Here is a 26531-nt window from a genome sequence, read left to right on the forward strand (position 1 = left end):
AGAGCTGCATCAACCAGTCAAATGACTGAAGACCCAAAAAAAAAACTTTTATATCTCAATATTAAAAAAATGAAAATTTTAATGAAAACCATTAGATATTAATTAATGTACCATGTTACCCAAGACCCACTAATGAAATTATAGTTGCCAAATTTGGGTTTTATTAATTTAAAGATGATAATTGTGGAACTGTGTTGAAAAAACATTTTAAAAAGAGAATTTTAATTCTAGAACTACATAAATAATCATTTACAAATGGTAAACTTTCTAATCACAGATCAGTGAATAATAAACAGTGCATACTATTGCCGCATGTTTATCAACAAAGTGAACCCAGTATTTTGAAATAAACAGCCCGGATCTCTGCACAAAGGCATCATTTTATTTCACCATAACACCTGGCGTCACACACCTCTGGTAACTTGAGAATGCCGGATCCTCACCTTCCATATAATCGTGACTTGATCCCGTTGCAATTCCTCTTGTTTGGTTCAATCAAGGAAATGCTATGGTAAGAAGTTAAATACCAAAGATAATGTCAAAGAAAATGTGCTAATTTGATTCTGACATCAAAATATCAAGTTTTTTTAGCAAGCATAAATAAATTAATTTAGAGGTGAGACAAGTATATTAATGTTACTAAAGATTGTGCTGAAAAGTGGAAAAAATATCACGATAATTAAATTGCTTTAGCTCCAGAGTAATTTGAGTCTAATTATTATTGAGTAACTTGTATATAAATTAAGATTGCTTTTTAAGAAAAGCTTTTAAATTAAGAAAAGCTTTTTTTTTTATCTAAAAAAAAAAGCTTATTTTGTGCTAAATATTCACTTTGCATATAGATAACCTTGCAAATATAATGGCAAATTCTAAAATTTGTAACAAGAAAGATTATATCAGGTACTAAATTACACTTCCACATTGTCACATAAATATTTATTCATTTTAGTAAATATTACATTTTATATGTTATGTTAGTAAAACTAGTGTACCTTGCCCCGGTAACCTCGAAAGATTTTATTTAGATTTGCCACTAATAATAAGAAATGTATATTAAAGGTCACTGCTTTTAATATTTGCATATAAATGTGTGTACCATATTTGTATGCAAATAAAAACACAATACAGATAACATTAACGGTAATTAATGGGTCAAAAAAATAATAATTTAGATTTAATTTTTTGCTTAATGAGTAATTATTGTGTATATGTGAGTTAGATGCTTTAACTTTACAATTGCAGATAACTCAAAATAAAAAATAAAACACTCTAAAACAATACAATAATAAACATATTAAAAATACTGATAATTAATTATTTCCCATTTTTTTTTTCACGAGTCAAACATACTGCAGCGTATGTCTTGAAACAAGCATCAGAGAAAACAATTAGTATTGTTTGATGCTTTACATAGATCATTCTTTCTTTTTAACTTTTGAAAATAATTTTACTGATTGTAATGTTGAAAAAAAGAAATTGGAGACTTGTTTTCTTCTAGTCTATCATCATTTCATCTTCTTCCTGGTCTACCACTTTTTCTCTTTCCCTCAAACCATCCATTACTCTCATAGACCTGATTCGTACTTCTAAAAGATGGTGGACAGCAAATAAAGCTACAAACTAATATAACCGTTGATAATTAACTGCATTATTTACATTTTAACTGAGAAGAAAATATATATCACATAGATAGTTTGTATTTCCTTAGATAGACTTGTAACTTGTTTAAGAAAATGTGAAATGTTTCTTATAAATTTACATATTTTTATTTTGTTTAATTAATGGTAATATTTCAGAAATTATAATCATTATTATTCTAATACATCAGTAATAAAATTTTAAATAAATATGTGGCCTATTATAAAGAAGTTTTAATTTCAAATATAACATGCAGCTGATTATTATTAATTTGGGTTGCTATATAAGACATGAATTTAATATATTAAAATTGAATTTTAAAACCATTTTGTTGAAATAGTACGGGTCTTAATTTGTCATCCAAAAATTTAAATGTAAATCTGTATAGTTTCTTGGTAAATTTATAAGTTAAAGAGATGATTAAATTAAAGTTTTTTTTATTAAATAAGGTGTAATGAAACATGATCTTTGTGAGTAATCTTTAAAATAAAACAAAAAAAATTACCTTAAAAAAAGGCTAAAAATATATTTAAATTACTTTAAAAGTTATTTCTCCAATTTTTTAAAATTACTACTTAATCCTAACTTTGCCGTAATTATAAAAAAGATGAAATCTAAAAAAAATAATTTTACGACCTTTATTCTATCTTCGTATTATATATATATATATATATATATATATATATATATAAAAGAAATAAACATACTTAGTTTTGTGTGTGCCCTAATAACTCAAAAACTACTTAACCGATTTCGCAATTTATTAATATTTGTACCGGGAGTGTTTACATGTTATTAGTTCCACAATATTTAATAAACTTTCAATTTCATAAATATTTTTGATACTTTTTCACATAATACCTGTCTGAGGAAGTTTGTATTGAGATGGACAACGATCGATATAGACAATGACAATCGATATAAAGATGTCTCTCGATATATATATAATGACAAAATAATTTAGTAAAAGAATTTTTTAGGTTATGTTTTTATTTAAGCTTTAATATAATATTAATATGCTACGTATAGGAAAACCTTGCGATTTATTTTTACATGGGCCAAATGGAATTACCAAAAACATAATATATCCCAGGGCATTGAAAATATTTTGATTTATTTAACTGAAATACAATTAATACTGTACATTTTATTATTTTCGTAATATAATTTACCTGATATAATACAAAATTTATTTAATTCATTCACCCAAATTTGCCGGGTCCACTGGTTATTAGTATAGGTTGGGTTACAAAAACAGCTTCTCATGAAAAAAAGCCTTATAATAAATTCAAAACTACAAAAATCATTCTGATTAAAAAAAAATAAGGGACATTTATTCAAATTCCTATGAAACATGATTCAAATGAATTCAAAATGACCAAATAAACAAAAATAAAATTAACACTAAATAAAATTTTTGAAAATCTTTTTAAACAAAAAAGCCAAACAAGATACATAAAGCAGATGAAACAAACTTTAAACCAAAGAATAAAAACGGAGGACTGTTTGGTTAGAATGAAGATTAGAGGAACACTTTATAATGCGAAGATTCTTGTGGATGACGGAAAAAAGAAAACAGGTGCACTTCGAAAAGGTGATAAAAATGTGGGAAAAAAAAAACAAAAAAGAAATGATATTGACATGGGCCCATAGTAGGATGCTTTGAAAAAATAGGGCATTTACTAGTACAACATGGATATATATATAGTATATTTTAATGCCTATTTTTTTTTTTTACAACTTCACTCCTTTCCTGATGCCAACTTACTAAGAAGAAATGAAATACACATTTTTTTAGTAAGAAAAAAATTATGTTGTTTACAATACACTAGTACTTCAAATAATATATTTTACACCTTAAATTTTCCAGCCCATTTGCCAGAATCTTTACATGAAAACACTTAATTACAGAATATCACTGCACTATAACAATTTAATAAAAAAAGAATGATAATGGAGACAAAAATATCTTCTAATTTTTTGTATACCGACTAATTTTTCATCTAAAAGATCATGCACTGAAGATATTTGGAATATAAACTTACAATGTGATCATAAGAATATACTTTATAAAATAAGCAATCATTAAAATCAATGTATTTGATTTTAATGAGATGTTTGGGTTCAACTGAGATCTTCCAAGAAGTCAGTTGAAAAAGGCTTTTTACTAACTTGAATAGAAAATCATATATAAAGTCACTATATAAATGATGATGACAAAAAAAATATTCAGCTCTTTATCAAAATATATTTTAGAAAGAATACAATATAAATTATACAAATATTTTTTTGCCATTAATAATCAAATACATATCTTATGACAACAATACGAACACAGAAAAATGGAACACTATTCTTAACTTTATATATGCAATCACTGGCAGTAAAAATTAAATAAATTTTAAATCTAATTAATAATTCAAAAATTATTATAATAAGTGACCTTCAAATTAATTTTATAATGCTACGTAATAACTTGGAAAAACTAAAATAAAAAAAAATCATTTATTATTATATATATAGTGAATATAATCTATGATTTATCGTTATAAAAAACATGTCATTAACAGTAAGTATATGACCTTGACTATGTGAATTAACTCTTACTGTCTTCACAATATTCCAAAGAATTACCCTGTAAATTCATTTATTCTCTCTGCCCTTGAACCCAACTGACTAATACACTTGTCTGTCCGAACATGGAGGAGGTAAATTAATTTTATGGTGAACAGTTTTTTTATATGGTTAAAATGCCTGACATTTATTTCTACTTATTGGTTTTCTTCAAGGTCTATAACAGTTATAAAAATAATAAAAATACTAGGTAAATTGAAAAGGCTGATAAAATATTGAATATAAATGTGATAGTGGAATCCCAAAGACGATAATAAACGATTTTTAATTAAAAAGAATGTGGTTTCCTAAACTTTATCTGCTCTTTTGCAATTCAACTATTATCAACAATCTTGTACTAAATATATAGTTATAAAATTGTTTTTAAGGCTTGATTCATGATAATAAAAGCACCTTTTCTTTTTTCTGGAGATTCTACGTTTGAATCCTTGTCAAGCATGTTTTTCACATAATAAAACTTTTCGTACCATCTGCTTGCAGATTAGCATTCATAAGAGCATAAAAATTATGTCAAGTACTACAACTCACTTCACTTTAAAATAACTGGGAAAAATAGACATAAAAGAAAAAAATCCACTATAATCCTTTGAATTTGCTTACTATTCTTTTTAACATAGAAACAGTCAAAGATTTTAAGCATCATGTGAAATCAATATTTGTTAAACAAATTTAAAGAGCTTAATTGCAATGTACAACCATATTTTAAACGCATTGGTTGTTGAAATGTCGTATCTATTTGTATTATAACATTATAAAAAGACGATAAAGAATAAGAACATAAAGGAAAAGCTGGCAGTATAATAATCATTTAATAAAAAAATAAAGACTTGTAGATGAAAATAGATCTGAATTTAAGAGAGCATTAAAAGATTTGAATGGCAGAAAGGCTCCTGGAATAGACGGAATACCTGTAAAATTACTGCGCAGTGCAGATCAGGAAGCGATGAGAAAAATTGTACAAGAAGGCACTGTTTGGTATATGTAAAACAAATTGTTAGGGAGGGTATTCCGAAATGAAACGAATGGTACTAGATAGGGAATCTTGGAAAGTTGCATCAAACCAGTCAAATGACTGAAGATAAAAATAAATAATTATATTATTAATATGATTGGCCCCCCTCCACATTTATTTTGTATATAAACGTATATTTGAGGGTATAAATTAAAACAAATGCTATATAAATTCTATAACCGAATTTATTCATACGTATAAGGAATAAATTCATTAAATTAAAAGCTGAATGTTAAATTTAAGTCTTTAATTTTCTCTAACGTTCCTGCTATTTTTATAAAAATCCTTTCTTGATTGTCCTTAGCTTAATTGTATTACACACCTACCATTACTATGCACATAGTGGTCATAAAATTAAGATTATATATACAGGTTGATTCAGGAGGAAGGAACAATAATGTGGGAACTCATTCAAGAGCTTGAAGTAAAGAAAAATACAAAATTAATGTAGTGGCTTCTAACAGCCGATCTTAGTGACAAGGGTTAGATATTTTTTCACCAATCATTTTAAACATATTATCTTACTTAATAAAATAAATGTCGCTAATCTGTGGCTGAGCCTTGGCTCAGCCAACCGTTGTTTTTATTATTATTATTTGTTTCATCTTAGGCTTGTCACTCAATGACAAACAGCATGATACCAGTTCCTGACAAGCTGTTGCTTCCCAGTGGGTGTTAGCGAGGAAGTAAAAAAAGCCATAGTTCGTCAGTCTGTCATACGTCGACCTAAGAACAGCGTTACCCCCAACTGCGGCTTCTAACTATCACTAGTCGCCCGCTGGCAACCAACAGCTTGTCAAAAACTGGTAACATGCTGCTTGTCACCCAATGGCGTCCTCGTCTCAGAGAGCCGAGGATCATGAGCCCAGTGTCTCAACTGGTGCTCAGCCACCCATTGGCGTGCCATGGTACCATGACACAACCACCCAGTAACAAGCCTTCAAGACATAGTATCCATCTTTACATGTCTACTGTTTTCAGATTAGTAAAGTAAATATGAATTTTATTTTAGTTACGTATTGCTATGAAACAGTATTTATAATAATTTTATTGTTACTTTAATTTTAATTCACCCCCAAACAAAAAAAAAAAATATATATATATATACAGTGTACACTTTTTACTTGTTTCACAAGAAGGAAATTATAATTTCAATTCTGGTTACTCATCTACTCAAATGTTTTCAGTATTTCAACTTATTGGCTTTAAAAGGGAAGACACCAGCCTTGGAACCGTGTACCATATTCCTGAATGTGATAAGGTGTAGAATTAGATTATTATTCTGCTTTTTAAGCTATTCTATTCGATTCATTTTTTATTTCGGTTCTTTTATTTTCCAGAAAACTTTAACCATCGCCTTGAAAAGGCCCAGAAAAACCTTTTCTGGAACAACACCCCCCACTAATTTTATCTACACGATCCCCCACTGTGTAACACCACATGTTTTCTATTTTTCAAATATAATAAAGTATAAAAAACCGTTTCAATATAAAAATATAAAAGTTCTACGTAAGAACTATCGCATGAAAATAAACAAGAACAAAACAAAAGTAATGAAATGTAGTAGAAATAACAAAGATGGACCACCGAATGTGAAAATAGGAGGAGAAAAGATAACGGAGGTAGAAGAATTTTGTTATTTGGGAAGTAGAATTACTAAAGATGGACGAAGCAGGAGCGATATAAAATGCCAAATAGCACAGGCGAAACGAGCCTTCAGTCATAAATATGATTTGTTTACATCAAAAATTAATTTAAATGTCAGGAAACGATTGTTGAAAGTATATGTCTGGAGCATTGCTTTATACTGAAATGAAACTTGGACGATCGGAGTATCTGAGAAGAAAAGATTAGAAGCTTTTGAAATGTGGTGCTATTGGAGAATGTTAAAAATCAGATGGGTGGACAAAGTGACAAATGAAGAGGTGTTGCGGCAAATAGAGAAAGAAAGAAGCATTTGGAAAAATATAGCTTAACGAAGTGACAGACTTATAGGCCACATATTAAGGCATCCTGGAATAGTCGCTTTAATATTGGAAGGACAGGTAGAAGGAAAAAATTGTGTAGGCAGGCCACCTTTGGAATATGTAAAACAAATTGTTAGGGATGCAGGATGTAGGGGGTACACTGAAATGAAATGACTAGCACTAGATAGGGAATCTTGGAGAGCTGCATCAAACCAGTCAAATGACTGAAGACAAAAAATTTACATTTTGCATCACGTCATAGGCGTTTTCCATCTAAGCTGTATTTTTACATTACTGTTGATTTTAGGTTAATTTTTAATATTTATTTGTTTACTATGTAAATATCTTGTCCGGGCACACTTCGTTGTGCGCCTAGAAAAAAAAGAAGAAAACTGGTTTCGGACAGTGTTGACACTTCCAAACACTACTTTGTGATTTAAGTTTAGATTCAAAATCACATAATCGAAGTTAAATCTGTAGTAATTATTCGATTAAGTAACGTTTCCCCTTCCTTTTTATATTTAAGCAGTTATTATGCAATTTCGAGACGCGTTTTTTTTTTGTTGTTGCTCATTTGGTGGGTGTTGTACCCAGATGCGGTGTGATCTTCTTTCTTTTGAGTAAATATTTCATTTAAAATGGGGTGTACTTTTTGGTATTGCGGTTTCATTTTTGATTTATCTTACTTTCATACAATGATTGTCTTTGTTGATCACTGTGGCAACTATAGCGATGCTAGGGTTATGTATAGCAGTTTACAGAAAGGATGCACCAGTGAACTTTCTAGTACCAGAACTACAGCAAATCTCAAGAATATGGTCCACAGCCACAGGCTGTTGGTTACGTGATAATGTTATAAAATATGCACATAAATTTCAATATTTTACATTGACAAGAAGCAAAACTTGAAGTTTTCAAATCAAACATTTAAATTTTTTTCGTTAATTACTTTTTTAATGACTTATTTTGTCACTGTTTGCCTTTCTTTATTTTTAGCCTGCGGAACAACCATAAGGTATTACTTCAGAGGATGATATGTATGAATGTAAATGATGTATAGTCTTAGGTTGACCATTCTTGAGATATGTGGTTAACTGAAATCTAACCACCAAAGAACACCACTATCGATGATCTAGTATTCAAATCTGTATAAAAGTAACTGCCTTTATGAGGATTTGAACCTTAGAACTCTCAGCTTCCGAATTTACGATGATGAGTTCACCACTGGACCAACCCTCTCTCTTTTTCTTTTCCTATTTTACCTCCAGAACCACCGTGTAAGGGAATATGTACAGAGGATGGATGAGGATGATTTGTATGAATGTAAATGAAGTGTAGTCTTGTGCAGTCTCAGATCAACCATTACTACCCACCAGGCTGGTCTAGTGATGAACACATCTTCCCAAATCAACCGATTTGGAAGTCAAGAGTTACAGTGTTTAAGTCCTAGTAAAAGCAGTTACTTTTATATGTATTGGAAATACATACACTTTTAATGATTGGAAAAATCTAGCTAAAAGAAGAGACAGACTTATAGACCACATATTAAGGCATCCTGGTATAGTCGCTTTAATATTGGGGGGACAGGTAGAAGGAAAAAATTGTGTAGGCAGGCAACGTTTGGAATATGTAAAACAAACTGTTAGGGATGTAGGATGTAGAGGGTATACTGAAATGAAGCAACTAGCACTAGACAGGGAATCTTGAAGAGCTGCATCAAACCAGTCAAATGACTGAAGACAAAAAAAAAAGATGAAAATGGTGGAAACATCTATTGAGAATACCAGCAAATCTGTTAGGTATAAAAAATTTAGTGTCGTCTGTAAGTCTGTTACTTTTTAACGCCAAGTACTAAACCTATTAAACTGAAATTTTGCATGAATATAGGTTTTACACATGGAAAGAACATAGGCCTACTGCTATGAAATGTTTCACTGCTTCAAAATGGTATTGTTTTTATGGCTTACGGTAATAACTGGATTATGTTTATTGTTGATATTCAACGTTACTAAGGCCAAACCATTGGTTAAATCAAATTCAGAAACCATTTGCGGTACTTGAAATTATATTTTCTATAAAAAACGGTCACTGTCTTTTCAAATATCTCTTTCACTTATCAAGAAAAGAAAGTAGCTTCAAAGGTGCAACAGTGTACGATGCACTGGCTCAACCAACACATCTATTGCAACTGTTATGTGATGCGACTGGTTGCATCATCTTCTTCCTGTTATTTAACTAAAAAACATAAAATGAGAAATGATGGTCACCTCCTTATGGTATTTGTCAGGTAATGCAAAAAACTGTATAAAATATTTTTTGATCTGAATGAAGTAACCTAGCTATAACTACTATTTTTAAGATGGGAGGCCGAATATTCTGAAACATCAGATCACTCAAAGTTTTAACTTCTGTACTGACCAAACTGTTGCTCTGAAGAAGAAATTACATGATAGTTTTTGAAATTGATAGAAATTGAACAGATTTTAATTGTCATTTATCAGTATTATTCTCACAAGTATGAGAATAATGATCACAGCAGGTGTCCAGGGTCTACAGGGCAAAGCCTTGACTGGCTAGTATGTAATATATGTGTGAATGAAATTACTAAACTGCTGAAAGAAGTGATCTAGGATGGCCAAGGATGTATTGGTACCACAAATGGCCAATGAACATAATCCTTGAAGAATGATGGAGAAAAAAGAAGACAGGAGTTTGACTATTAAGTTGTCATCTATCATTAATCTGCAAAGAAATAATGTAAAGGTCTAAAAACGGTAAAGGTTTATGACATAAGGTTTATGTAGCAGTAAAGGTTTAACGTAAAATAATGTAAAATATATTTGGTTGAAATGGTTAAAGGTCAAATAACCTCAATACCATTAATATTTTTATGAACAATAGACCTTGCTCATTTTGTACCGAATTTAATAAACTATTTAAAACAAAATTTAATTAATTTTATTTAATTTAAATAAAATACAAAATAAGATGTTTGATTCCAATCAATTACATATGGAGGGGCCAATGCCAAGAATAGTACTACTACATTAACAATATCATACCAAATCTTATATATAAGCAATATCAGATATTGCTGTACAGTTGTGATTTCCAGTAATACTGGAATTATTGAATTGTGTCTCTCATGGAGATACTTCCAGAAGATTTTCATATTTTTTTAATTTTTTTTGAATTTTGTCATATCTTTTGTAAATAATCTATTCAGGAGAAAAATTAAAAAAAAGAATATCTTTATTGAAAATCAAATTATGATGAGAGTAAATAACCTCATCATAATTAAAACTGTTGTAAAGCATGAATTAGCGAAATATCTACCTCACAGTTTCTGAAAGAAAGACTAGCAATGTCGGTTGATATCAAAATTAAAGTGAGACCTAACACCCTTCACTCTTGTTGGTAGTTTCAGGTTGGAAATTAATTTCCAATACAACTATCCTTCACCTTTCTCTAAGAAAGATGTAATCTACCATTTTAAAATGGAAAATTGTAACACATATTACATGCGACCTAATAAAAAAAAATCTACTGCAAAAATTTCATAAAAATTTGAAAACATATTTGAATGCATCACAAATAGACAAAATGCCAGACTGAAGTAACCACATATATTTATTTTTATGTGGTTAATTCTATAAATCACACAATTCAGAGGATTATTGTAGGTTTTCTTTATAAAAACATGTACCTGTCCTTGGTAGCTTTTTGAATTTGGATTACTACAACCCAATACATCTGTTTAGTACATAAATTATTTGCTTCCATCTGAATCTACTAAGAGTGGCCAGATTAGATATTTTTGCCTATAGTAAACATTGACGTATATGTTTGTGCGAGTGAATTTTTCTTATTTTTTGATTGACAGATTTTTCTATTATCCTTAATTGCTTCTTCCCTCAGTTGTACTAAGGATTTGCCTTGGAATCTAATTGGTTGTGTATAAAACATGGGAACATGCAATGTTACTGCCTCATTTTTGTTTATGTGGTTTGACAAATTGACAGCTCTACCAATGGACTTATGTAAGAAATATGATTTTTATCAGGTGTCTGTAAAAAAAAAAAAAGAAGCCTAACCAGAGTCTCATGTACTTTTCGGTAAAATTTGACTTATAATTTCTTCTAGTACATTTGAACCCGAGTAAATGAAATGAAATGTCTGGTATTTGGATAATTTTTCTGTATTTGATAAAAGAAAAAGGAAAATGCCAAGAAAGTTGATGAAGCATTCATTCCCACCAATGTATAAAGGCCTACTCAGTTTTATTTAAAGACAGTAAAAATACAATAGATGAAAATCTGAACATTTTGGTACGGAATCCAAACTAGTCTTTTATAGTTAAAATTGTTTTTTTTTTTAACTTTTAGAACTTAATTTTTTCCAGGTGCATCTTTTTTCATTAGGCAGTAACTACTTATCTGCTAAACAGAATATTACCTTTTTTTTTAATGCATTAATTAAATAAATGTATTTTGTTTAAAAAAACATTATAATAACAATATTAAACCACTAAACTATGTCGTAGTTATCCAATAACTCCATTTAAGAAAATGTTGCTGTTAATTTTTTCAATAATTTTAAATTCCAAAGTTTTGTTATGCTGTTCAAATAAAGAATTAAAACTTTTACAATAATACTCTTTTACACAATAAAACTTTTATAAATTTTTTGGAACTTTTACACAATGCAGATATAGTGGTAATGACATTTTTATTTTACTGATAAGAAAAAGTATTTTTTATTTTTAAACTATCACTTTCTATAATCAGCAAATTCATCACAATACAAATCAAAAAGTCTTAAATGTGATAAATTTGTTTATTTTTCTACAATTTTAATGTACGTATTGTTTTTAAAATTAAACAATTATTTTAAAGATTAATTAAGGTTATCAAAATGTGTATCACAAGTAATTTTAATTTATGTTATAATAAATTTTATGATTGTACTACACAAGTTCCTAGCAAATAGAAATTAAAAAAAACCTTTAGAATACTATAAAACATAAATTTTTACTGTTTATTAGTAAAAAATTAAAAAACGAAAATAAAAAAACTATTAATTACTCTTTTAAATATTACTAAACAGAAGCAGATACAAAATTTCCCACAATCTGAAATCTTTATCAGGTCATTTATAAAAATGTTAACGCTTGGACAAGTTATGCCATCTAACGACAAAAAACAAACTAAGTGTTTATCTACCATGATTAGATAAAAAAAAACTTAAAAAAAAGAATGGATCAATTAAATGCGATTGAGATATTAATGTAAGTATTTACTAAATAAATAAATATATAAATAAATAAACAAATATAATTTACGGTTAAAATGTAATAATTCCTTATTAAAAAAACAAATAATTCACTAGTACATAAACTAACTTAATAGAACACAATAGTTATCATTATTTTTTTTAATTTAAAAGTACTGTAATCACAAAAATATTAATCGTTAACCAGTAAGAAAGTTCTTAATTCCTAAAACTAATGCGATCTTTAAATAAGGAAAATTTTGATTAGAAAATATTCTCTGAATCTGGCAAACTTGTTATGAAGGTCATGAATGAATTCAACACATTGACGACGCTAGAGTCCAGCTGAGAACGTTCCGAGTAGTAAGCGAGTTATAGGTTAAATATTACGTTTAATGTTTATGTAAATATTAACATATTCCGGCCACTAAATTTAATTTAAAAACTATTCGATTCTTTGTAAAAGTAAAAAATGACAAAACCTGTTGAAGATATCGATATACCAGTACCATGGGGACATATTAGTGGTAAGTAGTTAAACTTTAAATATATGATCATTTTCTTCATAAAATGTTATTATATAATAGAGTTAGTAAAATAATTTCTGTTGTATTTCCTGAAATTATTGATTAATTTTTATTATTAGTAAATTACATTTTATCATTGTTATTTAATTGTGGTATTCTTAGTTTTTAAGAAATGTAGTATTGAATAATTATAACAAAATCTTACTTACCTATGAGAGAGATAATGAAAGCCCCATGCCTAAAACAAAAAAAAAAGAATGTAAACATAGAAATGTATATTTATAATAATAAATGTATAAGTTCAAGTAATACTGGCACCTGTTGTCAATAACCATAAATAAATAATATCTGTATTCAGGCAGCCGGTGCTCTGCTTGAGATTTTCAGGAGTTGTGAGACCGTTATTTTGTAAGTATCACCACAAATTGTCATACTCGGAATCCTCTTATGTAATTATATGTGAATCTATTAAAAATAATTTTACATTAAATTTATTATTTAATAATACCAATATTTCCTATAATTGTTAGAAATTAAATAAAAGATTCATAGTGTTATTATATTAACAATTAAAACCTTCCCTGTTTGGGGTGTTTTGTAACTAAATATCTGAGAGAAATAATTTTAAAAAAAGTTTATTGTGTTATCATATGGATAACTAAAATTTTTATCTTCTTATTCATAAGATGACTTTGTTTTGTGCTGTTTGAATTTATGTGTTTCAGAACACATACTTGTTTAGTATTTGGTATTATTGGATGTTAAATAAAATAAATCTTACTTATAAAATAAATAAACATACCACATTTTACATCATTAATGCAGTGTGTGTTAGATAAGACACAATTATTTTTATTTAATGAGTTTTGGCAATTTAATTAAAACTTTTTATTGTTTGTTTTTTTTAATACATGATCCTTTGTGGAAATATATATATTGTTAAATCATATAATATGTTTGAATAAGTTATTCTTGTTATTTTTTCATTTTTTCTTTTTTTATGATTTATTCTTTTTTATGAGCTTATGTAAGCTTCAAAGTTTGTGGATAGAAATACAAAATGGAAATTTGTAGCATATGAAAAATGCCATGCCTGAACCCAGAACCTGTTGGTGGTCAAATTATTTAATATAATATTACCTATTAATAAATAAGTAATATTTATTTAATTTTATCTTTCAATGATTTGATTAAAATGCGTGAAATTTTCTAATGGAACTTTTGCATTTTATTACTTACTGAGTATAAGTGCTACAATGCAAAAAAAGACATGATTGATTAGGAAGCAAACATAAAACTTTATAAGATAAATCTTTTGTTTCTGTGAATGTATAACAGATTTTTGCCCTTCATCTGAAATTAATTTTTAAAACATTTTCTTTGTTTACTATTAGCCATAAAATATGTTATCCTTGAGTAAGACAGTAAATTGCTCTTAATCTACGTGGTACATTGTTCCTACACCTCCAACTCATTTTTCTTTGACCTGAACCTTTTTTCCTTGATATAAGTGTGGGTGTAGGTGTGATCGTACTAGGAACTATATACTAAGGATCTGAAAAGCTGATACATTTGTGGTACTTGATAAGGGTGGGGGGCTACATGTGCTCCAATTATAGGATGTATCCTCTCTGGTGGTCATACTCCAGCTTAAATATCAGTTAAGTAACTTTCGATTTTTAAGCCTAATGGCTGATGTATCTATCAGGTAAAATCAAAGTTATTAATCACGTCAACCGTAACGTTTTTACGTACTATTTGTTGCTATTTATCCATATTGTATAGCAAAATTCTGTTCTAGTATTGTGCAGATTTATTAGATTAAAGGTTGGTTGTAGGTACCTGTGTGCCTTGTTCAAGAAATCAGCATTCTTGCAACTAGTTATATGGATCTTGGATTGTCAGGCTGTGATGGTTTGGTAATTACATCAAACAACAACAGAATGATGGCCAGAGGAATCCAGCTTATCTCCTTGAACTGTCAACTTTTACTTAGAAAAGCTGGATAAGCTTAGATAAGCTGGATTCCTCCAGCTTATCTCCTTGAACTGTCAACTTTTACTTAGAAAGACAAGTGCTCATTCTTTTGTGTTATTGCATGCATAATATGCTGCAGTGATTTTCTTAAAGTAGGAAATTCTGCTGTTCTTTGAGAAATGTATCTCTATCGGTAATACAATTTAAAATCATTATTTGACAGCTTTACAGAAAAAATAGAAGAATTAGATGTGAATGAGGAAGATTTATATATAAGTGGTTAGTTCCTTTTAATCAGAAGCATTTATTAATAATTAATGATTGATTTATTAGCTAAATAAAAGTGTTTTCAGAATTAATTTATTTGTGCTGTGTTGCTGAATAAAATAAGTATTAATCAGTCAGGCCTGAGTATAACTGTTCCTATTCAACCAATATGAATAACATTGAATATTTTGATTATATCGATTTGCATTTCAGGATAATGTTTAACCAGAAATTTTTTATTTTTATGGTTTACCTTAAAAATCATATCACTTTAAAGTTTGTTGGTAAATTATTTTTACAACATTCAAGTAATAGTATAAATAATTACAGTTAAAGAATAAATAATATTGGCATATGATAAATAATAATAAAGTTCTTTTGATAATAATGGAGTGTGAGAAATGATGAAATAATATCACTTTCAAAAAAAAATTGCAAAAATTAAATATATATATATTCATTTAAAAATTCAAGAACCATTGGGGGCTGATGTGAATCATTCATTTACAAACAATTTTTAATTCACATTACAGGATGTTTTTACGTATAAATTTATCAATTAATAACTATTATTAGATATTCAGTAAAGCTTAAAGGGAGTGTGTCATATTTTTTGGCCACTTTTCATGAAAACATATTTTTATTCTGTATTTAAATCAAATTCTTTAAGAGATAGTTCTACAATTGAATCATACATGATCGTTTTATTTGTAATAAATATTAGTAATTCTAATTTTTTAAACAGTAGTCACCAGTAACTGCAATGGAAAGATGAAATACACAAATAAAATATCTTTTAGTAGATTAATATCATTTGTAATTTAAAAATTAACTGCATATAATTATTAATTTTTTTATGATGCTGTACTATTAAGATTTATCTACAGTTTTTGTTGAATCATCCAGTTGATTGCTGGAGATACATCCTTTTTTTTAAGTTTTCTTTTACTTTCCATTTGTTTAAGCTAGATTAGCTAATAAATAAAGGGGAAAATATGGTGATCATGTCAAAAATGGGATATCGGGTGTTTTGCAAATCATTATGTTTTAGAATCCGATTAATTCACGTAAACCAAAAAAAAAATGTACATATGTGTGCCACACTGTTTTTTCCATATATTTCAGGATTGACCGAATTGATTTTCTTTAATTTGGCCAAATATTTATATATATGGGACATTAATCATATTAATTTTTTTCAAAAAAAAATTTGTTGATGGGTGGGGATATTGCAAAAAAACAATTTTGATTTTCTTCAGTCATTTTAGAGTAAACTTTATTTTAAAAAAATGTATCTATATGCACATATATATATAATAAAAAAAAATCTTTTTTCAAAAAATCAACTCGCACTTAAAAATTGAAGTATATGTTTTTATATGACTGCCCAAAAACGAGTGTAATATATATTTAGGGTGTATGTATGTTTGTTCCACCATAGCAGCTCCAGTTGCTGAATTGTTTTAGATGTATGATCTTGCATGGAATCCTTATGTTATCAGGATTATCATAGGATTTATATGTTGTAACTAAACGGCCACAAAAATCATACAATTCTAAATCGATGGTAATAATTTCAGTATCTGTTTATTTGTATTGAAAATAGTTGTGTTTTAAGATCTGCTACGGCATTGAATTATGATAGTAAATTTGAGGAATATTATTTATGTGGCAGTGTCATATATATATATATATATATATATGTTTAAATAAATTTAAAAAGTTTGAAAATAAAATTATACTATGAACAAAATTGTCACTTGCATGCTCTTCAGTTATTCTATATTAAAAAGCATTGTTTGTCAGCGATGTGTGTTTTTGGTAGCTGTGTTTTTTAATATTTTATCTACCTTAAGTTTAAACGTTTTAAAAAATTGTTTGAATTTTTAAAAATTATAGACCCCGGACCTAAATGTGGAAAACTTTTTTGAAAATTTTCTTTCCTTTATTTTAGCCTTTATTGAAGGGGGTGTTAAAAAATAGACTTGGTACATATATTATACTCTGGACCCCAAAATGAGAACCAATGTTTTTTCATTACTTAATTAAAATTTATCCTTTCTTTTTCCAATATTTTTTAACAAATTTATTTAAAAAAATTTTTTAAATAAAAGACTCTAATGTTTGAATTGCAAAGACTTTCAGGTGAAGCTGGAAATGTTTTGTGGTGAAAATTCTTTTTTACATACTTTCTCTTAACATATGTACCTTAATGTGTTCTGTATAATGAATTATGTATCGACCTAAAATAAATATTTGTTTGTTAAAGAATCCTCTTATAAAGTAGATATAATGATGTGATATTTATTGTTTGTTGTTGTCATTATTGCATATTATCTGTTTACGTGTATGTATGTGTGTGTGTGTTTTAGGTGCAGATGACTGTCAGAACATCAGCAATAATATTAATAATAAATTAAATACAGAAAATGTTAATGATTTTAAAACAAAGGGATATAAATGTAATATATGTAATTTAAATTATTTTTTAAAATCTTCATTAAATAGACATATTACAACAAAACATAAAAATGTAATAAAAAAATTAGATGACGATGGTAATAATATTACAAGTAAAAAAATTAAAAATTATCAATGCGATGTATGTAAAATGACTTACGATAATAAAAATAATCTATTACGACATATTAAATTTAAACATAAAAATTTTGAAAATAAATTAGGTTTCGCTGAAAATAATAATTGGCATAAATGTGAAAATTGTGATAAAAATTTTACTTTATGGAAATCATTATTAAGACATCATAGAACAAATCATTCATCGTTAGAATTACCCGTTAAAAAAATTTCAATAACTTATGATTCAACAACTGATAATGATGATTTAAAATATACATGTAATAATTGCGGTATTGAATTTATTAAAAAAGAATTATTAGAAAAGCACATCGTTAAATATCATGTAAATAATAATAAGTTAACAAAATTAAGCGAGTGTTCAATATGTTCGTATAAGTGTACAAAATCAAAATTTTTATATGAACATTACCGTAAAGTGCACAATATTAATATTAAAAAGGAAATATTAAATTTTAATGGTATTAATGAATTTTTAACGTGGAAAGAAAACGAAGAAAAACGTTGTTTAAATAAATATGTAACGCAACATGGACCAAGAATATATAAGAACGGTTTAAAAATAAAATATTATTATTGTCATAGAAGCGGTTACTATAAACAAAAAGGTAACGGTAAACGAAATTTAAAAAAACAAGGTTCTAAAAAATATGGTAAAATATGTCCATCAAAAATGTTGGTTAAAATTTTTAATAATAATAAAATTATTGTGGAATATATATCATCACATGTAGGTCACGATTTTGATATTTGTCATTTAACATTATCCAAAAACGATCGTATTAATATCGCAAATAAAATTACTTTAAAGAATATGACATTTGATGATATATTAAATGAAGTAAATTCTGTTAACAATAACCAAAATGATAACGATTATAATAATAGTAATAATAAATGTATTGATTATTTAACGAGAAAAGATTTACATAATATCGTTAAATCATTTAATATAAAACCGGTACAACGTGACGATGAAAATAGTAAAAATATTACAAAAATTAAAAAATCATCATCATTATTTACAACAAAAAAATCAATGAAAAAGATTATAAATAAAAAAGTTAACGATGATAATAATGCATTAACCGTAATTGATAATATTTCAACTAACGAACAAACTATAAATAAACCGATTACAAATCCACAGTTATATTACGAATTACAAGAATTAGTAATATTAGATGAAAATAATATTACGACTACAGGTAATAATACATCCTCAGATTTAAGTAATCGTAATGATACAAATAACGTATTAAATACAGTTATACATTTAACAACAGATGTAACTTCAGAAGATATACCGTTAATTTTACATGCATCTCCTGCATCTTCGTCATCGTCATCATCACCACCACCATTAATCTCACAGCGTGATTTACTTAATGAACAACAACAGTTTTATGAAGATCAGCAGCAAGAGATAATCTATGATGAAACAGATGTAAATATTACGTTTGAAGAATCGAAACAAAGTTATATCAACGATTTGATACAGTTTGTTAATGATAACATTGATTCGACAAAAAAATTAGTTATAATACAAGAAATAACTAAATCATTTACAGAAACTGTGAAACAAGTTTTACAAAATGTAACAGAACTAGAGGAAAATGTTTGATTAACTCAATTAAATGAATTTTTATGAATTTAATGGAACATTTCCTTTTAAATTATAAATTTTTTAAAACTTCTTTATGAATTTGATTAATTAATGGAATAATTAATACATAAAAAGAAATAATGAATGTTAAAAAGAAATGCCAGTTACAATGCTTTTTGTGTTCGATTAGAGATTAAAATTCGATTCTAGGTATAAAAAAGTGATAAATTCTAAAATTATTATTAACGTTTGGATTTAACTTATTCATTTATTAATATCTTTAACTAATGAAAATTAATATTAAAAAAGTATCTTTAAAGTGAAATACAAGTAAATGGCTATTTATCGTGTAAAAATGACTGTCTACATTCTCTCTTGGCTACGAAGAGGGAGTCATCATCCGTCTCGCTTCTATACTCAACATGTATTACTATTATAAAATGTTAAAGAATTTGAAGACCTGAATATTTAGGTTAGTCTTTTTGTTTGAAAGGATATTTAGATATTATTAACCTGCTACTGCTCCTTTATTACAGACACGTGGGTGTTATTAATGGTGATCATCTTAAAACAGCTCATTAGAAACTCATTTTATTATCTGATCAGATTTTATATTTTTTTCTCTGTTCTTGTAATGTTTGAATGCTTTGAGTTTGTGAGTGTAATGAGTGAAATCTGCATTTATTGTTAATATCTGCTGCGTATGTATGTGAGACAAGTTATTTCAAAATCATCTCATATAAGAGATGATTTTGAAAGCTTAATTCAGTTATTGTGTGTTTTTATGTATAGATGAATGTACATCCTGTATGTACAATGTAACATTTGTTTCAGGGACTACAATTAAACTTTTACATTTGTAGATCATTGTGTCTATCGGTATATATTTTGAGAACTGGTTTATATTTAATTTTATGTATAATTTTTTGTTTTGAAAGCAATACATTAAATTTTATTTCTGAAAATGGTGGCAGTTTTGTAAAAATGTATGTCGATGTATGAAATTTGTTTTGTGTAACATGTTGTTTATAAGTGTTAGTGTATAGACATTAATGTTTGCTCGGTATTCTATTGTGTTGAGTTCTTCATTGTATTTGATACTTGTTCAAGTGTATTAGTTGAAAAAAGTACGTTTTTGTTGTGTGGAATGAGTAGGTATGTGTTGATGGGTTTCGAGTTTGTTTGAAAATGTACTGTTTAGATAACGTGATATCTAAAAAGTGTTTATTTGATTTATCGTTTTAAAGAATCGTCCTAATCTGTACTTCAAGGGATATCCATTTGATACCCAACATGTCTAGGTTTAAATAGAAAACTCTTCCTGTCATGTATTAGTGTCAGTGTCCAAAATTAATATGTTTAACATTAGTATCTTATATATTAATTGTAGATTGCATGTTTTTCAACTGTTGTGGACTAGTAAGCTGTAGAACATGGAAAGGTTTATAAGTTTAGGCAATACTTATGGAATCTTACTTCATTAATATTATAATAAAATTTATTTCAAACTGGTTCTACTACTTAGTAAATTCACCAAGTTCACAAAGCATTCTTCATAACTACCCTGGAGAGATATGAAGAAGTATTGAGGAAAAAAGATGTTCTCTAATGTATTTTCAGGATGATAGGAACAAAAAATGTTTAACTTCTGAAAACGTTTTTACTGGAATGAGTAGATTGTTGACTTAGTCATGGTTTGGCTAAAAGTGGTTTAGTGTTATTCTGCATTCCTTTCTGTTTTATATCAGTTTTTTTAACCACTAAATAATTAATATTTTCTATACAGTTTGCTATATGTTTCATAATCTTCCAACTTCTCTTTATTCAGGTTTTCATTCCTTTATCACACATTCAACTAACTATGGATTTCTTAATGTATTTGTTTCACCAGTGTAATTCATCTTTATTAGATTCTTTAATGTAACACTCTCCTCTCATTCATTTTAGGATGTCTTCATTTCATGTTTTATCAACTTTTATAATATTCAATATTCTCTTATATGACCACATTTCTCGTTTCTATTACTCTCTTACTTTTTACTTTTAACTACCGTACATTTTTGCTCGAAACAATTTGACTGCCTATACTACAAAAAAAACTGTAATTCTCAGATTTACAGTAGATGACCTTTTTTCTACATAAAAGCTTTTGTTAAACTGCGTTTGAGCTCTATCTTTTGTGATCTTTTTTCCTAAGTAGCAAAATTTCTTTAATTTTGATGTAACTTTTTAATTATCTAATAATTCATTATCCTTCTTTCTGTAACATTTTATTACTAAAAAAAAGTTTCCTTTGAAGCAAATAAAAACAGGTTGTTTTCACAATTGAGATAGAATAAGCGGTTATTGGACTAAATAACTGAAATACTTAGTTACATTCACTGTTAATTTTGTATATCCAAAAAAATAAAATAAAAAAATTGAAGGAAATCGAATTTCAAGGCATATTTACCTTTTTTCTTTTTCTTGTTTAGCCTCCGGTAACTACTGTTTTTTAGATAATTCAAGGCATATCTACCTATCTATTCTTTCCAAGAAAATGGAAAAATCCCTTTTTCTGATTTCCAAACAAAACCAATGTAGGACAGACTTAATTATTGTATCATCTATTCAAGGAAAAGTGATAAAAATTTCAGAAGGAAGATAGAAATGATCATTTTTCTTAAATACTGTAACCATGAAGGAAAATTAGCTATTAGAAGATAAGAAATTTTTGTTTGTTTGCATAAAACAGAACTTTGGAGATATTATTACAAGCTAAAATGTCCTTTATTAAACTATTTTTTTTCTTTTTGAAAATGCTTATAATAATATAAAAGTAATTAAAATTGACCCAATACATCATCATCAATAAGTACATAAAAAAATTTACTGCTTTAATTTTATATGCAGAGTATTTCATTTTAATCACCCTAGGCGATTTTCTCATAAAGTAAGCAAAATAAAATCATTATTTGTATTTTGCTTACTTTAGGTCTCTGCCAAAATAAAATCAAATTGGAAGGGACACTTCATGGTGACCTTAGATTTGACCTTGAACTTGACTTTATTTCTAGGTTAACAGTATTTTTTTCAAATGGAATGATTTTTTTGACCCCCACCAATGAAAAGAGCAAACATTGGAATATATGGAGATCATAGGCTAACCATCAGAGATTATATTATACAGGTGCTGGTTTCTTTATGCAGATATTTAGTTTCTGGTTTTTAAGTTGTGAGAAGAGGACTGCTATGTGGTATTGTTTTGAATGAGCAAATTGTGTTAAGTAGATATCATATATGATTAACTACTAAACCAAATTTATATAAACACACACACACACACACACAAAAGCAAGTCAGGGCTTGCTTACCCAACTGTATAGCCAGGAGGCACCATCCTCTGGACTTACATATTTTATAGATACTCATTAAAAAGAAAAATAACCCATTTTACTTCATTATATTTCTGTTGCCATGGTGACAGAAATAATAAAGTAAAAGGATTAGTTGAAAATGTATCCTGAATATTTGAAAGCAATTGGTTGGTTGGTTTTCATATGATGCTGTTGTAAACAAACAGATTCATAAACATGAATGAATCTCTCTCTGTCTCTCTCTTATTTTGGTTAAAAAAAAATAAATAACAATTTTTATTCTGATTTCCAACAATAATTTATTAAAAATAAATTTAAATTAAATAGATACCCTGAAGAAAATTACATTGAAATTTTAATGCCATGATAATTCATAAATGTTAAAAAAATGTAGATAGAATATTACGATTGTATAATATATATTAAAATAAATAAATAAGTGAAAAACTTCTTGAAATTAGGTAAAAAAATTTTACGAATACTTAAAAGACGCATGTAAGAGGGTAAAATGACCTAAGTACAACCCAATTTAAATGTATAAGAATTATTGTATGTAAATAATTCTGCAATGGGCTTTTAATAATGAAAAAATTATTTATAAAAGTTAATTTTAAAAAATTCTAGTCTCGGGATGATTTATTACAAAAAAAACAAATATTTTGATGTAGATTGCATTAAAAATTTTTCTATCCACTGAAAAATCTATGAAAATTAATAAAATGATAAAAAAATGGATAAAACAAAATGTAACAAGAAAAAATACATAATTATTAATGATAGCCGTTAAAAAAATTAGATAATTATGGTTAGCATTTAAAATAAAAATAAAACTATTAAATCAACATCAAGTTAAATAGATGGTTATAAAAATTTCAACTAGCTACATCACGCAAGATTTAGTTAAAAAAAAGAAAAAATGGATTAATCTCTGAAGCAGTTTTCTGATATCCACAATTAAGTTTCTTAAGGTAAGTCATGCTTTTAAGAACTTCTTTTTGTTATTTATAATAAGTATATTATCAATATTCAGACTCTGGCATGGATCGAAAATTGATTCCATAAATGTATTCTTGAAAATTTTACATTACAGTTTGAATTTGCTGATTATAGATGCCCTGGAAAATGTTGACCAATTTTAAGAACTGATTCAGGGCATTAAAATAAAAAAAAAATAGTTCATATAGACAAGTGCCATATGCGCTTTCTTTTTCTTTGTACATCATTTCAAATGAAGGATATTGAATCCTTGAAATGAAATTGAATCCTAGTAAAGGCAGTTACTTTTATACTGATTTGAATACTAGATACTAGTATTCTTTGGTGGTTGGGTTTCAATTAACCACACATCTCAGGAACAGTTGACCTGAGACTGTACAAGACTACACTTCATTTACATCCATACATATCATTTTCTGAAGTAATACCTTACACGGTGATTCCAGAGGCTAAACAGAAAAAGAAGAAAGAAAGAAAAAAGATATATAGCAAATACGTATTTTGCTTTTCTGTATTGCAATTCAGATAAATATTTTTTAACAAAACCAAATGTTGGATCATTCATGTGCCATCTATATATGAAAGTTTAGATAACATTCTACTTTAAAGAAAGAAAAAAAGAAGAAAGGTTTTGTCAGTTTTAATCGCCCAGAATATAGTGAAATGTACAACCTAATTTGAATTTCTATAACAGTCTTGCAAGGCATCCAAATAAAATATGACAACCATTATTTTAACAGGGAGTGGAGATTGTGTTTTAGCATAAAGTGTCAATGTGAGATGTGAAGGGGGAGGGAAATTTTAAACAATAAAAAACTATACCTCTTGGAGACTTGGGAAATTTAACTATGTCATCAAAATCAAACAAAATTAGTTATAGATATAATTAGAAGTGTATGAGAAATGTGGTTATAATGACAAATGTTTGTTCATATAGATATAATAATACAATTTGATTTATTCATGAATTAATACATATTTCTTCTTTTTTTTTCAGGGCAGTTTATTTAACAACTGTAAATAAAAAAAACTTTTTAATCTCAAGTTGAATATGTTTACAGTAATAATAATAATAGTTTGTAAAGAGATATGTTGAATTAATCAAATTTCTACTTTTATGAAAAATAAATTAAAAAAAAAAAAATTTTTTTCTGAATATTAAATTAAAAAAAAGGAGTTATATATGAAAAAATATTCTTTATTGTAAAAAAAAAAACCGTCTGTATTATTTAATCTGGCCAAATCGATGTATTAACTTTTATATTTTTCTTTCTTTTATTAATACTATTTGTATTTTTGTATATATCTGAAAGTTATTAATTAAAATTATGTTAATGTTATAAAATTTGTAATTTTTTTTCAACGAACCTGTCTGTGATTTTTTTTGCTGAAATTTTTCTGTTACATTACAGTCACATTGGTTGTCGAGTTACTATGTAGCAATTGAACTTTTGGCCTTGTTTCAGGCCAATAATTTTTAAGTAAAGTACATTAAACGATCATTTATTTGATTTGTAAATTTTCTTTTTCCTCGGTGCTTTTAATTTTAATGTGTCTCTTGTTAATAAATAAATAAATAAATAAAATAAATCTTTTATTCTAATTGGTACATAAATTACGTCAGGAAATAGGTATGCTATTTCATGGATAAAAAAGGGGACTGTTCCAGCATTTGTCTGGGTGTATTAACGATCTATGAAAATAAACTATAAAACAAATCATAATTCAGAAGGCATTATTGAAAATTATTTCAGCGCATATTTATAGACTAGTTGAATGTAGGTGCAAAAAATGAAGGTTTAAAAAAAATTATTATTTATAGAGTTAATTAATTATCATTTAATTATCAATTAATTAGTTAAAAATTAATCATCAAGTTGTCTATTTCTTCTCTGTAACACAAAAAGATGTTATTCAAATGAAGGCCATGACCAGACTAATATGTCTTCAGAAACTGGAGTAGCAACAATCGAAAGAGAAGGCTTCACGCTATACAGCTGTCGGTTGTACGAATTTGGTGCATGCGCATTTCTTCTGTAGCAGCATTAGTCTTGTTATTTAATACCCACACCTCGTATAACAACACAATATGAAGTGAAGAATTACTGTATTATACGAGGTGTGAGTATTAAATAACAAGACTAATGCTGCTACAGAAGAAATGCGCATGCACCAAATTCGTACAACCGACAGCTGTATAGCGTGAAGCCTTCTCTTTCGATTGTTGCTACTCCAGTTTCTGTAGACATATTAGTCTGGTCATGGCCTTCATTTGAATAACATCTTTTTTGTTTTGCCGAAAATATCATAAGTGTTTATTAGAGCAAAGAATTGTGAAATTTCATGTGAAACTTGGAAAAACTGCTACTGAAACTTATCTTTTATTAAAAAAAGTATATGGCAATGAATGTTTATCACATGTGCGGGTTTTTGAGTGGTTTAAGCGTTTCCAACGTCGCCGAAAAGATGTTGAAGATGATAAAAATTCAAAGCTATGATGATTGTTTTTTTTTTCGATATTTAAAAAAAACTACCTTCACTTGATTCCTGAAGGTCAAACTATTAATTAACACTAATACCTTGATGTTGTTGCTCAACTCTGTGAAAAAATAAGAAAAAAAACAACCTGAATTGTGGAAGAACTAGTCATGGGTTCTTCATCAGGACAATGCACTGGTTCAC

At 27.5% G+C, this 26531-nt stretch overlaps 2 protein-coding genes across 4 annotated transcripts in view; one reads left to right on the top strand and one right to left on the bottom strand.

Moving 5' to 3' along the window:
• LOC142334157 (transmembrane protein 107-like) overlaps positions 1-26531 on the bottom strand; it is a 373793-nt gene that overhangs the window by 162897 nt on the left and 184365 nt on the right. For both annotated transcript variants that reach the window (XM_075381945.1, XM_075381946.1), the window contains exon 3: positions 13259-13287. The gene's annotated coding sequence lies outside the window, so the exon portion shown is untranslated. The remainder of the gene's footprint in view (positions 1-13258; positions 13288-26531) is intronic.
• LOC142334155 (putative serine hydrolase) overlaps positions 12839-26531 on the top strand; it is a 53247-nt gene continuing 39554 nt past the window's right edge. The window contains exons 1-3 of one of the 2 annotated variants that reach the window (XR_012758788.1): positions 12839-13049; positions 17666-23821; positions 24847-25213. Coding sequence is in view for 1 of the 2 variants with exons in the window: in XM_075381938.1 (XP_075238053.1) it covers positions 12995-13049 (55 nt within the window). In the remaining variant the exon portion in view is untranslated. Of the gene's footprint in view, positions 13050-17665; positions 23822-24846; positions 25214-26531 lie in introns of those variants that run through there. The other variant, XM_075381938.1, reaches the window with a different exon arrangement.

Source organism: Lycorma delicatula, chromosome 13 (genome assembly GCF_047948215.1).
Source record: "Lycorma delicatula isolate Av1 chromosome 13, ASM4794821v1, whole genome shotgun sequence".
NCBI classification, from domain to species: domain Eukaryota; kingdom Metazoa; phylum Arthropoda; class Insecta; order Hemiptera; family Fulgoridae; genus Lycorma; species Lycorma delicatula.